A 14752-nucleotide genomic window follows, 5' to 3' on the forward strand; every position below is an offset into this window, starting at 1 on the left:
ATTAAGAACCAGAATGTCTGTGTAGAATGAAAACAATTTTTTTCTTTTTGAAAGCTGTGAACATATAAATATAACTTTAAGGATTTAGGGAAAATAAAATGACAAAATTTTAAAGCGATAGTGCTATCATTAATGAGCATAGTTTTTCTAATCAACTTTGTACAACCTCTCTTTACTTTCTAGCACTTGGTAGGATAGGATGACTAGACTTCCAAAATGAAATCTCTTACTTAGCAGATTACTATCTAAGTATCAGAAGCACAAGTCCATTGCAGTGTTGTTACTTGGAGGAGCTGTGTTATCTGAGATTTTATAAGAGTGTAAACAAGGAAAAAATGTAAAAAATAGCGATGTGTTGCTACTTAAATATATATTTCATTTATTTTATAGAAACTTTAATGAAAGACCTTGATGTAATAACAATTCCTAGTAAAGACGTTGTGATGGTACATGAACCAAAACAAAAGGTGGATTTAACAAGGTACCTAGAAAACCAAACTTTTCGTTTTGATTATGCCTTTGATGACACGGCTCCTAATGAAATGGTTTACAGGTATGTGTATATGCTCTTTTTTTGTGAATCTTTTTTCTCAAGTATCTCCCATGTCAATAACTGTGGGCTTACCTTGTTCATGGACTTCTATTCTCTGTGTTATCAGATATGTATATTGTTACTTCCATTCTTTTGCCTGTTTAATTTTGGTTTAGCTCTGTTTATCCTGAATTTTTCATCTGCAATCTCCGCTTCTGTTTACCTCAGTCCTGCTCTCAGTCCTCCTCCAAGCCCTGCCTTTCCAGGCTCTAGTGTGTATTGCCTCCTCAGGAGGCAAACAAATCAGGAGAGGGTGGGGTAAGAGTACAAAGGGGGGGGGAGGTTATATTTGCTCTATTGCTGAGATACCTGAGCTAGTTTGGCTGTTGGAAGCAATCTAGCTGATGTGACATGGAGGTACACAGAGCTAATTTATCTTGCTCAAAACACTGAATCTTTCTGATTTAAAAATCAACAGCAACAAGGACACACACCCTCAGCCCCAAGGTATTTGGATCTCCATTTTCTCCTTTATTCTTCTGTTTCACTTCTACATTTGGAACAGAATGATGCACATAGTGCTTTTAAAAATTTGTTTAGAAGTAGCTGTTTACCTTGTACAAGTCGCTAAATGGATTAGATAAAGTAGCAGGTAAGGTTAGACACCATGACAGGTCATTATCTTGGTACGCAGTGTAAATATTATGATGATTTACGCAAGGAATATTGATATTAAAAAGGAATTTGATGAAGATAATTTTTCTTATGCTTCGAAAGTGCTTCCCATAGCCTTAAGGAGAAGTGACAGAGAAATATCTTAATTCTTGTTTTTAATCCAACAACTAGGAAGTGAAAGTTGGTATCATATCCTGATTGATGTTAGACACTAACACCCTCTCAGTGAATAAGAGAAAATTCATAGTAAAAGAATTAAAAGGCCTTGAAAATGAAAATTTGAGTCATGTTTCATATAAGTAAGAGAAGAAGGGTAGCAAAAGTAAAATCTTTTTAGTCTGTTAGTTTACACTAATGAAAGACTTCTGAACAGCAAAGCTGTGCCCTTGGAAATTTCTGTCTGTAATGATTGTCTACTGGTAACATCTTTTCTTTCTTGATACTGAAGAGCTGTGGGAGAGTGATCTAGCTGGTGAGATGTGCCTCTTGCAATAGTTTTCCTCCTGCTTAACAACCAGTTCTTGTAATCTCCCTCCTTCCTATTATTTGTCTTTGTGAGCATAGTGTTTAAATGTGAGGGCTGGTTTTGACATACAATTTTGTTATGTTTTTGGACTGAGTTTCTTCTGGACAATTTTTATTAGTTACATAATAAATTAATAGTAATATGGGAAAATGTTGAAAGATGCTTGTATTCATACTGAAACAGTAAAACTCTAGTCTGTGTAGCAGTACAGGCTTTTTCCTTCTCCCTCATGGCACAATAATGATTATTACATGGAGGATAATCTGCTTCAAGGCCTCCTGTAATAACACAATTAAGAGGAAGATAGGTATCATCATCTGCTCTCACCAGATCTATCAGGGTCACAGTGGGGGAAAAAAAAGTATGACAAGTTACTCCCGTCTTCTTCAGTATGCTAAAATTAGTTACTATATTTCTGTACTGAAAAACATTCTTGAGAAATGTACTACTCTTATTTTTTTATTATTATTTTGCTTAAGCTGTATTTTTGAATCCATGAAGCACAACACTGAGTTACAAGTTTTCTTTAGTATTAAAAAAACATATACTAGTGTGAATGGGTATGCCTTTTGAATTTTAAAGGAGAATCAGAGTTTATATTTCTTAAGGACCAAGATTGCAAATAAAGGTTCTACTAGAAGGAAAGTTGGACTGTTTTGGTGTGGTACCATTTGGACTTGTTTAATGCTTTACAAAAACTTTTCTAGATATTTTTGTATTTTGTCTTATTTTAAATTACATATAGTTGAGTCACTTTTTTATAAATCAGCAAAATAAATAATCTCAAACTCAGACAGAGATAATGGAATGTGCTTCTTAGGTGGATAGGTTTCTTGAAATTTATATTGTAAATATAAAAAGAACAAACATTGAAATATGGGAATATCCTCTTGAGGACAAAAGAAGTACATGTTTGGAGAAAGCAAAAAAGAAAAACTAAGGCTGATCAGGAATCATATGGTTTATTTTTGATAAAAATTGATGATTCAGTTAAACTTAGATTTTTGCATAACCCTTGGTTGCTGAATGGCTCGGTCTTACCCATATTATTTTTGTAAGTGATCTTGTGTTTGTTCCAAAGTGGAACTAAAGGAGGTTGTAACACCTCAGTGTTTCTGTAAACAATTGTTCTTGCTTCTGTCACTAAACATACATTATGTGTAAACACCTGGTAAAAGTTTAGAAAGAGAGACTGTTGCAGAGAGACTTTTATCTCCATCACCTTGTGGAGGCAACGCTCCATAAGGTTACCCTTTTCTTTTGGAGTTTTTAATGAAGTAATGGTGATAAGCAGCTGAAGTAGGAGCAATAACTCTACATTTTTTAAAGTAAAAATTAATTCTCTAAAATAGAAAAATGATACTTTGGAGAATATTTTTGACACATCAAATAATACTTAAGGGATAACTGGATTTTTCCATTCTGATGAGCTTGGGTATGTGTTTTCTTGAGCCTTTTCTCAGCATAACTTGTATGTTCTCAAAATATTAGGACGTGCAATGTTGTTTTGGCCACCTGTCTTCTAAACTTAATCTTGAAAAATGATTCAGGGAAAAAAAATCAAAAACAAAACTATAGCAGTATTTTTGTATTGGCAAAATCTAAGTATTTATCTGCTTCACTGTCCTACTTCTGTATTTTCTAATGCTGTCTTATTTAGGAAATTCCAAACTCCATGTAGTAAGCTGTGCCATGTTGCATCATTAAAACAAAGACTTTTTTTTTCTCAGGGTTGGAAGGAGGATAATATTGTTGTAAAATAAATGGGGGACACCTTGTAGCTTTTTTTTAACTGTTTAGGATATTTTAATGCCTTAGAACTGGTAGCCTCTTTAGTTCAGGAATTAATCTGGAGATGTCCTTTGGCCTCTCAAAGTACAGAACCAGTTTTGTTACTTCTGGACTTAAAATTTATAGTGTCCTTGTGTTAGTGTGGCATCTTAAAGTAATTGCGATTCTTAAGTACTGTTGTTTTTCGCATTTAAGATTTACAGCTAGACCATTAGTGGAGACCATATTTGAAAGGGGAATGGCCACTTGTTTTGCATATGGACAAACAGGCAGTGGAAAAACCCATGTAAGTATTTCTTCTACATGTCAACAATACACTTCTTTTTATTTACGATATACTTCAATAAATTCTAATAAGTAACAAATATGTAAGTTACAGTTCTGTGATCTTTATAGTGTATTTTTGGTCTTTTTTTTTTTTTTTTTTAATTTAGACTATGGGTGGTGACTTTTCAGGAAAGAACCAAGATTGTTCTAAAGGAATATATGCACTTGCAGGTGAGACTTTATTGTTCTGTTGGATTTTTGCAAATTAGTTGAGGTTAATACATTTCTACTCCCTGTTGTACAAACATAAGGGTCTACATATTTTGGATTACAATGGAGCTTTGGTAACATAAAAAAGTAGTTCCTAGGTGTGTAGTCTTTACACAGTAAAGGAAATATATATATAGATAACTTTGAAAACGTAAGAAATATAACTGATGATTAACTGAGTTTACAATTTTGGCGTCTTCTGCATCTTCCAATGTAATGGGGCAGTTTAAACTGCAGTGTTTTTTACTTGATTGACTGACCCTATGTTACTCTTGCAAAATATGAGAGATGCTGTAAAATAGACTGTTATGCATTAATGAGTCTTCACTAAATGAAATTATATAACTAGATTTCTTTTTATTTTGGAAATGTATTCACAGCTCGAGATGTCTTTTTAATGCTAAAGAAACCAAACTATAAGAAGTTAGAACTTCAAGTATATGCAACATTTTTTGAGATCTACAGTGGTAAGGTAAGTACCAGATCTTTTTCTGAGGAAAGTGGAATTTCTCTTTCACAAACAAGATCATGAGCTTGTCACATAAAAGATCTTTTTCCTTTTTGTACTGAAAGCTTTATTTCAATTAATTCTTTACACTTCCAATCACATTTGTTCATGGAATGCTTTGCATATTTTGATACAAGATTTAAAGCAAAAATGTCTTTTAAAGCTCCTCTTTAACTGTTCTGTTCCAACCCTCAGGTTTTTGACTTGTTGAACAGGAAGACAAAACTAAGAGTGTTAGAAGATGGTAAACAGCAAGTCCAGGTGGTGGGATTACAGGAACGGGAAGTCAAATGTGTTGAAGATGTTCTTAAGCTTATTGAAATGGGCAACAGCTGCAGGTATCTCCCATGGCTTCCACCAATTTTTCATTGTAAATTAAAGAATTGGAACAAGATTTTTTTTGTGTGTCTCTTCATAGTGATGGCTTTTTAATATGCAGTGGTATTTTTGATAATGTTGGCTGCAGGTAAGGAATCTGCCTATCTTTTGAATAAAAATAGCTTAGAGTTTCTCTCCTAGAGAGAAATATAAACTGATTTTTCTACAGGATGTGAATTGCATGCATTATATAACCAGTTTACTGATTTAAATTCGCATCATTTATAATCTGGAATACTGCCAGATTCTTCAGTTCTAAAAGGCCTTGATATGTAGTGACAGAAGTTAAGTATAAAATTTTTATTTTTTGTTTAGATCCAGTTTTATTGTTTTTAAAATTAGCCTTGTGAATAGACTGCTGCCTGATCAGATAAAAATACCACATGTGGCATTTTACATGTAAGCTCTCTGATAGCCTAACATCTTTGGAGGTCTGATTATTCTTGCTTTTAAGAGGGAAGTAAAATGTTACTAATCTTCCATTTTTGTTTGAAGAATTGGAAAAATAGGTATAATTATACTATGTACATCAAATTATTAGGGTAAATACAGGACTCTGCCCTGAAAAATCTAATGTTCTGACGGTAGTGCGTTTAACATGTATGGTCCTTCGCCTGCTCATATGTCCTTCCTTTCTTTCCTTTTGTTAAAGGACATCTGGCCAGACATCTGCAAATGCACACTCATCTCGAAGCCATGCAGTGTTTCAGATTATTCTCAGAAGGAAAGGGAAATTGCATGGTAAATTTTCTCTGATTGATTTGGCTGGCAATGAAAGAGGAGCGGATACTTCCAGTGCAGACAGGCAGACACGACTGGAAGGTGCGGAAATTAACAAGAGCCTTTTAGCACTCAAGGTAACTGAAATGTTTCCATTGCCTTTGAGTAGGTGGAAGCCTTCTACATATAATAGCAATGACTATTAAAATGAGTGTTTTTGCAGGCTTTGCTTGCTACTGATGTGACAGGTCAAATAACATATTGATTTTTCCTTTAAATGACTGAAGAAACACTTGGTAATTACCAAGTACAAACATTGCAGAAACACTGTGCTATCAACTTTCATGTAGTTTAAAAAAAACCCAAACCACAAAAATTCCCAGTAGTTGAATTTGAACATTTTTCTAATATACACCTAAAATGGGAGGAGATGACTGACTTTGGTACCCAAGTGTTGTGTTAAAGGGCAACAGATGGACAAGTTCTATCGCATTGCGAATGATAATGTCACTGTCTGCAAAGCATGTTGAAATACTAAGAATGTTAGTAATACAGCCTGGCTATAAATGCGTTAAGTCATAAAACAACTCTGTAGAGATTTCTAAGTTTCCTGGGGAAGCACTTGGTATAGCCAAGTATTCGAATCTTACCTACAAGCATCCTTATGGGGGGGAAGAGAGATGCAGCCCGTCGACTGGTCCCAGAAGTCAGGGGTGGTCAGCGATGGTATTTCCCTGACCGCGTTGGTATCTTCCCTGACATCCCTCCTCTCTTAAGCTATTTTTATACTATTTTTTACCTTTCAGGTGGAGCTTGAGGGACTCTAGTCATACATACTTTTGTTATGATTGGTGTAAAATTTTCTTGCTTCGCTTTTAAAGGTATAGACTAGGAAAAATTCAGAGCGCAGACTCCGTGAGGGGTGGTCGCACCTTGGAGGTGGGTGGCTTTTGGGATGGAGGTGTGTTCTGGTATTATAATGACATTATAATGAGCAAAGTTCACCCAAAGGATAGCATTTTGTCAAAAAGTGACAGATCGTTGGCTCAGGGTAGCAATTAGGCAGCTTATCAGTTCCATAAGACCTTCAAGTTCCATTTTTATCACAGTGTCTCCACTCCACTCCATCCCCTGCCCAGTTTCTCTTAGAGTCAGCACATCAGGCTCCCCCGATGTCACCAACATCTAAGGTTGCCTAGGGAACCTCTGTGGAATGTATCCTTTGCACACCAGCTGCACTCTGCCCTGAAAGTTTCTTTGATGCTGTACCTTTCCTTAAAATATGAATATAAGTTTAATTTCTAAGTCACCTCTAGCAATTATTCCACACCTGCTTGAGCAGGTCCAATTATTCCACACAACAGGTCCATGTCTTTCTTATGCTGGGGGCCCCAGAGCTGAACACAGTACTCCAGGTGGGGTCTCATGAGAGCGGAGTAGAGGGGCAGAATCACCTCCCTTAACCTGCTGACCACTCTTCTTTTGATGCAGCCCAGGATACGGTTGGCTTTCTGGGCTGCGAGCGCACATTGCCGGCTCATGTTCAAAGTTTTAATCCACTAGTATCCCCAAGTCCTTCTCTGCAGGGCTGCTCTCTCTCTATATATATGTATATAGATAGAGAAAGCCTGTAGGGATTGGGAGCCATAATTTCTTGACTCTGACTTACTGCCTATCGTACTGATTTCAGTATGAAACTGAAAGTGGAGGCAAGGAGATGTGAGGCAAGGAGGGTGACAGGCTGGGTGGGAGCATGCAGCTCTTAGGGGCAGTGGCGTAGTGTCAGTTGTCATTATGTATTACCTGTTGAAGCATGGATTGGGGGATTATTTTTAATAAGACTGGCTTTTCTGGGCAAGAAGAGGTTGTGTGTTTAGGCGTATTGTGATGCTGCTCAAGGTGACTAGGAAACTGTACAGGAAAGACAATTTTAAAGCCATAAATAATGCAAACAACAATGTGTTAATGTTATCACTTGCTTCCAAATGTAATTTAATAAAGCTGTTCTGGTTTTGTAGTTTACTTGCTTATTTTGTGCTGACTAGTGCCTTCAGTACACTACCCATACAACGTACTTAGTTCATTTTCATACACCTTGTCTTTTTAATTATAGTGAAAGGCTCTGCTACTCCTGTACTGGTGGTTGTGATCTAAATTATATGGGAAAGGGGAAATAAAAATAAGTGAAGGTCTTGCGAGGTCTAAACAGCAGTAAAAGAAGATATAAATGTTTCTGAACGATATGTTAATTTTCCATTTTTCATCTATTCCAAAAAACATCACACAGCTTTTTCCATTTGTATTGAAGATCCTTGAAGTTATTGTCAAGTTCAAATTAAACTAGTATGTTCTGAGGAGTGGGTTTTAGTGCTAATCCAAGACTTGCAATTTGCATGTCCTGTCTTAACGTGTTCAGATTTTTCGTACAGGCAATTATTTCTGTAATGTCTACACAGAAGTAGTGTTGTCATTTTTTTACCTGGTTTTCTGAGCTGTGATGAAAAGCAAAAGTAGTTAAATACTCTGTTAATTTAGAAGCTGGCAGTGTCCTCCTATAAGCCTTTTACTATTAAGGAGACAATCAAATTCTAATGTTTCAAGAGTGAGCAAACTAAAAATCATTATAGTAAATTAAGATCATACAATCATAGAATAGTTTGGGTTGGAAGGGACCTTTAAAGGTCATCTAGTCCAACCCCCCTGCAATGAGCAGGGACACCTTCAACTAGATCAGGTTGCTCAGAACCCCATCCAGCCTGACCTTGAATGTTTCCAGGGATGGGGCATCTACCACCTCTCTGGTCAAACAGTTCCAGTGTTTCATCACTCTCACTGTAAAAAATTTCTTCCTTATATCTAGTCTAAATATTCCCTCTTTTAGTTTAAAACCATTATGCCTTGTCCTATCGCAACAGGCCGTACTAAAAAGTTTGTCCCCATCTTTACTGTAGGCTCCCTTTAGGTACTGGAAGGCCGCAATAAGGTCTCCCCGGAGCCTTCTCTTCTCCAGGCTGAACAACCCCAACTCTCTCAGCCTTTCTTCATAGGAGAGGTGCTCCAGCCCTCTGACCATTTGTGTGGCCCTCCTCTGGACCCACTCCAACACGTCCATGTCTGTCTTGTACTGAGGGCTCCAAAACTGGGCACACTATTCCAGGTGTGGTGTCACGAGAGCAGAGTAGAGGGGCAGAATCACCTCCCTCGACCTGCTGGCCATGCTTCTTTTGATGCAGCCCAGGATGCAGTTGGTTTTCTGGGCTGCGAGTGCACATTGTCAGCTCATGTCCAGCTTTTCATCCACCAGTACCCCCAAGTCCTTCTCGGCAGGGCTGTCTTCAACCCCTTCATCCCCCAGCCTGTGCTGATACCCAGGGTTGCCCCGACCCAGGTGCAGGACCCTGCCCTTGGCCTTGTTGAACCTCATGAGGTTCACACAGGCCCACTTCTCGAGGCTGTCCAGGTCCCTCTGGATGGCATCCTGTCCCTCAGATGTGTCAACCGCACCACTCGGCTTACTGTCATCTGCAAATCTGCTGAGGGTGCACTCAATCCCACTGTTTATGTCACCGATGAAGATGTTAGGTTGGGGGCACCACTTGTCACCGATCTCCATCTGGACATTGAGCTGTGAACCACTACCCTCTGGATGCGACCATCCAACATCCTCATCCACCGAACAGTCCACTCATCAAATTCATATATCTCCAATTTAGAGAGAAGGGTGTTGTGATGGACTGTGCCAAAGTCCAGATAGATGACATGTGTAGCTCTTCCCTTGTCCACTGATGTAGTCACTCCATCATAGAAGGCCACTAGGCTGGTCAGGCAGGATTTGCCCTTGGTGAAACCATGCTGGCTGTCTCGAATCACCTCCCTGTCCTCCAGGTGCCTTAGCATAGATTCTAGGAGGATCTGTTCCATGATCTTCCCAGGCACATAGGTGAGGCTGACAGGTCGGTAGTTCCCAGGGTCCTCCTTTCTACCCTTTTTAAAAATGGGTGCGATGTTTCCCTTTTTCCAGTCACCGGGGACTTCACCTGACTGCCATGACTTTTCAAATATCATGGAGAGTGGCTTTGCTCCTATACCACCCTCTGGGATGCATCGTGTCAGGTCCCATAGACTTCTGTATGTTCAGGTTCCCCAGGTGGTCGCGAACCTGATCTTTTCTTTACAGTGGGAAGAACTTTGCTTCCCCAGTCCCTGCCCTGAGGTCCATCCACTCGAGAGGTGTGGGGAGAGGGTTTGCCAGTGAAGACTGAGGCAAAAACATTGTTGAGTCCCTCAGCCTTCTCCTCGCCTGTTGTTACTAGTTTGCCAGTCGTGTTCATCAGGGGGGTGACGCTTTCTCTGACCTTCCTTTTCTGGCTGACATACCTGTAGAAGCCCTTCTTATTATTCTTTGTGTCCCTTGCCAAGTTCAGCTCCAGCTGTGCCTTGGCCTTCCTGACCCCATCCCTACACAACCAGGCACTCTGGTGTACACTCCCTGTACTCTTCCCAGGATACCTGTCCCTGCTTCCATTGCCCTTTTCCTTCTTGCCCTTTAGTTTGACCAGCAGGTCTCAACTCAGCCATGCTGGTCTCTTGCCTTCCTTGCCTGATTTCTTACACCTGGGGATCGAGAGCTCTTGTGCTCTAAGGAAAGCATCCTTAAAGATCTGCCAGCTCTTTCTTAAAATATCTTAATTAAACTTGTTGGTTGCCATATCAGTAATTCAACGTACACATTTGTTACTGCTTTTAGTTTGTAATGTCACTTGTTTAAAAACTGTTGCTCCTCTTTCTGTCTAATCTGCTTTTCTCTATTTAAGTATAGTAGTAATGTACAAAGAAATTAAAAAATTTCAAGGAATGCACTGCCTTGCTCACCTATAAGTATTGAGTCCTTTTTAGCATTTGCATGTGATTTTTCACATTCAGCAAGCTTCAGTCCTTCTGTTTATCTGAGCTATGTCCATTCTATACAATTCAGCCTGTGAGTTTTTAAATAATCACTTCAGTTAAAGCCCTTGTGTTTGTTCTGTTCTGTATCATGGCAGTTTTTTTCTGAGCCCATTTAGTTCTGTTTTATGCTATTTCACAGTTGCAATGCTTTCTTGGATTATCATCCCACAGTTTCCTTCCTGGCTTTTGGAAGAAGCTGTTTCTAGGAAATTTCAAAACGCCACAAGGATATGGCTGCAGCTGATGGATTAGCTAAACTACTGTAGAACTATTCATGTAACACAAAAGCCATTCCATCTGTTAGTCCTGCTAAAAGTAAAGCTATAATATGAAAAGATTTTGATGTGCAGTTGTTTGAAGAAGTTCTGTGTGTATACATGTTAGAATTGTACCAAGGAAGCCCTGAATCTGAAGAGATGCCTGTACACAAAGTTTTAAAGCAAAACCAGAAACTGGAATTAATGATAAAAATATGACAACAACAACAAAACAGAAATTTAAATTTAAACTTTCTTTCTGTAAGAAGTAATTTATTAGCTGATGTTAGATCTCTGAGTGGGCAGAAGTGATGTTTTGATTAGTGCGATCTTGGTTTGCACTTTTGTACTTAGTTGCTGCTGTAACTTCTATAGTAATTTCTTAATATTTACTTCTGTACAGTATTTTTCTCTGGAACTCTCCAACCAATTGCAAATATTAGTTTATCCCCATACCCTTCTTGTGAGTGAAAAGGGAGACGTTATCCCTGTTTTTTCACATGAAGAATATTTTAAAACAGGGAATGACTTACATTTTCAAGTATCTTCCAATATTGAGTTCATCAATACAGAGCTGTAGTTACTAGGTTTGTGACCTGTGGAAGCTTTCAGAAAGTTTGGGCACCAGTGTTTTCTTCTGAGCTGGAAAGAAAGTCGGTAGTAGAGCCAGAATCAAAGCTACCGCTTTTAACTGATAGAGTTAATACGAGTCACTGTCCATGCTGCTTCTGCTGGCAGAGGTAGATCATTCAGGCTTTTGCAGCTCATAATCAGAAATAGTTGTTAGTCTAGAGATTTAACATCAACATTGAAATTTTTGTTGTTGTTGGATACAATATATGTAAACATTTTGGATGAGATTCAGAAAGTTTTTAGGCTCCTAAGCCTTTTTTAAGTTCCTACCTCTCTACTAAACTTAATGAGAGGTAAAAGCCTAACACTTCTTGAATTCAAGTTTTAATAGTAAATTTTAATGATATCTTAGAGGACAGCAACATAACTAAGGCATATATTTTCTGATTTTGAATTGTACTTGTATTATGTGTTTTCTTTAACATGGATTGAATAAATATAAACCTGTTTGTTCTTTCAGGAGTGCATTAGAGCCTTAGGCCGAAATAAACCTCATACACCATTCAGAGCAAGTAAACTTACTCAGGTGCTAAGAGATTCATTCATAGGAGAAAACTCTCGTACCTGCATGGTAAGTTTGTTTAGTTAACTGTATGTTTTAACAATTACAAAGAGAAAAGAAGCTGGGAATTTAGGATCTTATGTTTAGAACTGGTCACTTGCTACTGGCAATGTGTTAAACTTAAGTTTATACATTAACTGACACTATATTTGGAGTGAGTCTTTTAGCAGAGACATTTCAGATAACTTGCTCCCTTCTCACTTTTTATTGGCCTTTCATATTGCTTGTTCTAGTTTTCTAGCTAGGCACATAGCTAGAAGCACTTCTAGATTGAGGGTTTTTTTGTTTGATTGTTTTTAATAATGTCTTAATTATATGAGAGTATTGTTTGCTGAATCAGAATTTTGGAAAAGGTGGTGTAGACTGGAAGTATAGTGGTGAGTTATGATCTTTAAATGACAAAGGCAAATTTAGAATTTGTATTAAAGGCATCATAATATGCTCTAGGCTGTTGAGGGGAGAAGTAGTTGGGATAGATGGGATGAATAACTGTATACTGTATAAATGTGCATTTGCATCAATCTGAAAAACAGAATTCTTCTGTCAGATGATGGAAAGGACAGATAAAAGCACAGGTGTCCAGTGGTTTTATTTGTGCATCCTTAATGTTTCTCCTTATGGAAATGCAAACTCTCTGCAGTGGACACCGACTGTTAGGCTTGTTTGCTGTGGTGGGTTGACCTTGGCTGGGCACCAGGTGCCCACCAAGCCGCTCTGTCACTCCCTTCCTCAGCAGGACAGGGGGGACAAAATAAGATGGAAAAAACCTCATGGGTCAAGATAAAGGGAGTTTAATAAAGCAAAAGTGCACATGGAAGCAAAGGAAAACAAAAGATTTATTCTCTTCTTCCCATTAGCAGGCGATGTCCAGCCACTTCCCGGGAAGTAGGGCTTCAGTATGCGTAGCAGTTGCTCTGGAAGACAAATGTCATAATAATGAATGCCTCCCTTCCTCCTCCTTTCACTTAGCTTTGATTGCTGAGCAGACATCATATGGTGTGTCACGTCCCTTTGGTCAGTTTGGGTCAGCTGTCCTGGCTATGTTCCCTCCCAAGCTCTTGCCCACCCCCAGCCTACTGGCCTTTGGGGGTGAGGGGGGGAACATTGGAGAGACAGCCTTGATGCTGTGGGAGCACTGCTCAGCAGTAGCCAAAACACTGGTGTGTTATCAACCAATACAAAGCACAGCACTGAGGGCTGCTATGGGGAAAGTTAACTCCATCTCAGCCATACCCAATATATTTGCATTGGTTACTTTTCACAGACTCCCTGGAATTAGTCTACAGGCCACAGAAGTCTGCAGACCACAACATGAAAACCATGGTGTTAGGGCAGCCTAGTCTTCTCTTTAGGTGTTAGGTATGGTTCTGATTTGAAAATGGTGGTGAAATAGCATTTTTTATTAATCTTTTATTCTTCTTCAGTTTTCTAATGAAAACACAGGATTATTTTCTTTCCACTGAGACATAACTTCATAAATCCTATTCAGGATCAGAAAGCTAAACTGTGCATCTCTAGCCAACGTATCCACACTGCTGAAGAAGGTTTGGAAAGTTAGCCTGTTGCTCTCTGTACATAGAAGAATTAACATTTGTGAATGTTTCATGAAGTTCCCACCATCACCCTTACCACTCCTTAAAGTGCTAACAAGCTGTCTTCATTTTCGTGAAGCTTTTTTAGTTATTACTCTTCTCATAGAGTTGACGTAACATTTTTTCATGTTTAAATGTATGAGAATACCATTGAGAATAATCCATGATCCATGGGTGTTTAATTTCTGATAAAGCTTGCATTCCTGTGGCGGACGGAAAGACGCGGACTCCAGCATGCAGGATCAAAATCTTTTTCCATTAAGCAAGCGTGCTCTTTATACACTTTTCTACCAAGGCCAGTAATTTTCTACTTTACTTGTTTACACCATCACGTACTCTAAAAGATCACATTCGCACTGAGAAGGAAATCTCTCTTCCCTGTGAGCAGCACCTCCTTATCTAGGGAGCAGCTTCACACAACTTCATTGTCTGCCAGAACAGTGCTGCAGCTGCTTATTCCTCCCATGGCTTATGGCCTATTAGTTCTACCACACTTAACCTGTCTTTTGCTTCAGTCCCCACATCTCCCCCTTTCTTCTTTTGTTGAACAATTAGCACTGTGTTTATTGATTTTTCCACCATTCTCTGCATACATTGTAAAAGGCATGGTATGCATATTAACATGCATAAAAAGATCAGTAAGCACCCTGCGGCTAGCTTCAGCAGCTGCTTTGCCCAGTTTCCCAAATCCAACCCACCAAACATATCTCTGAACCATCTCCACTCATCATCCTCCTGGAGTTTAGCGACCCCCTCTTTCAGCTTCCGGATGCTTTCGTGGATGGACAGGGAATGATCTGAGAGGTTCATACAACACATTCCATCAAAGTCATCACATCCATGGCCATGGGCTAATAGCAAAAAGTCTATTGCTGCGCGGTTCTGCAAAGCAGCATGTCTAACCAAGTCTACATCCATTAATAGGCTAGATAGAGCCAGAGATGTGGCATTGCTCTGTTTGGCAAGCCAACAACCTAATTTGTTCAACATAGCTAAAGCTTGCGAAGCAGCAACTCCTGTTGCAAGTATAAAGGCTGTAATTATCTCCCCTTTACTCCAAAATTCCACATTATCATTGCATTCGCTCTGAAAGG

The 14752-nt window shown here is 38.8% G+C and overlaps 1 protein-coding gene across 3 annotated transcripts in view; it reads left to right on the plus strand.

Annotated features, from left to right (window-relative positions):
• LOC104292653 (kinesin-like protein KIF2A) overlaps nt 1-14752 on the plus strand; it is a 56509-nt gene that overhangs the window by 20521 nt on the left and 21236 nt on the right. For all 3 annotated transcript variants that reach the window (XM_009892064.1, XM_009892065.1, XM_009892066.1), the window contains exons 8-14: nt 391-553; nt 3720-3810; nt 3959-4022; nt 4442-4533; nt 4765-4907; nt 5600-5804; nt 11965-12075. In XM_009892064.1, the coding sequence (XP_009890366.1) occupies nt 391-553; nt 3720-3810; nt 3959-4022; nt 4442-4533; nt 4765-4907; nt 5600-5804; nt 11965-12075 (869 nt within the window). The remainder of the gene's footprint in view (nt 1-390; nt 554-3719; nt 3811-3958; nt 4023-4441; nt 4534-4764; nt 4908-5599; nt 5805-11964; nt 12076-14752) is intronic.

This window comes from Charadrius vociferus, unplaced genomic scaffold (assembly GCF_000708025.1).
Source record: "Charadrius vociferus isolate BGI_N301 unplaced genomic scaffold, ASM70802v2 scaffold519, whole genome shotgun sequence".
NCBI classification, from domain to species: Eukaryota; Metazoa; Chordata; class Aves; order Charadriiformes; family Charadriidae; genus Charadrius; species Charadrius vociferus.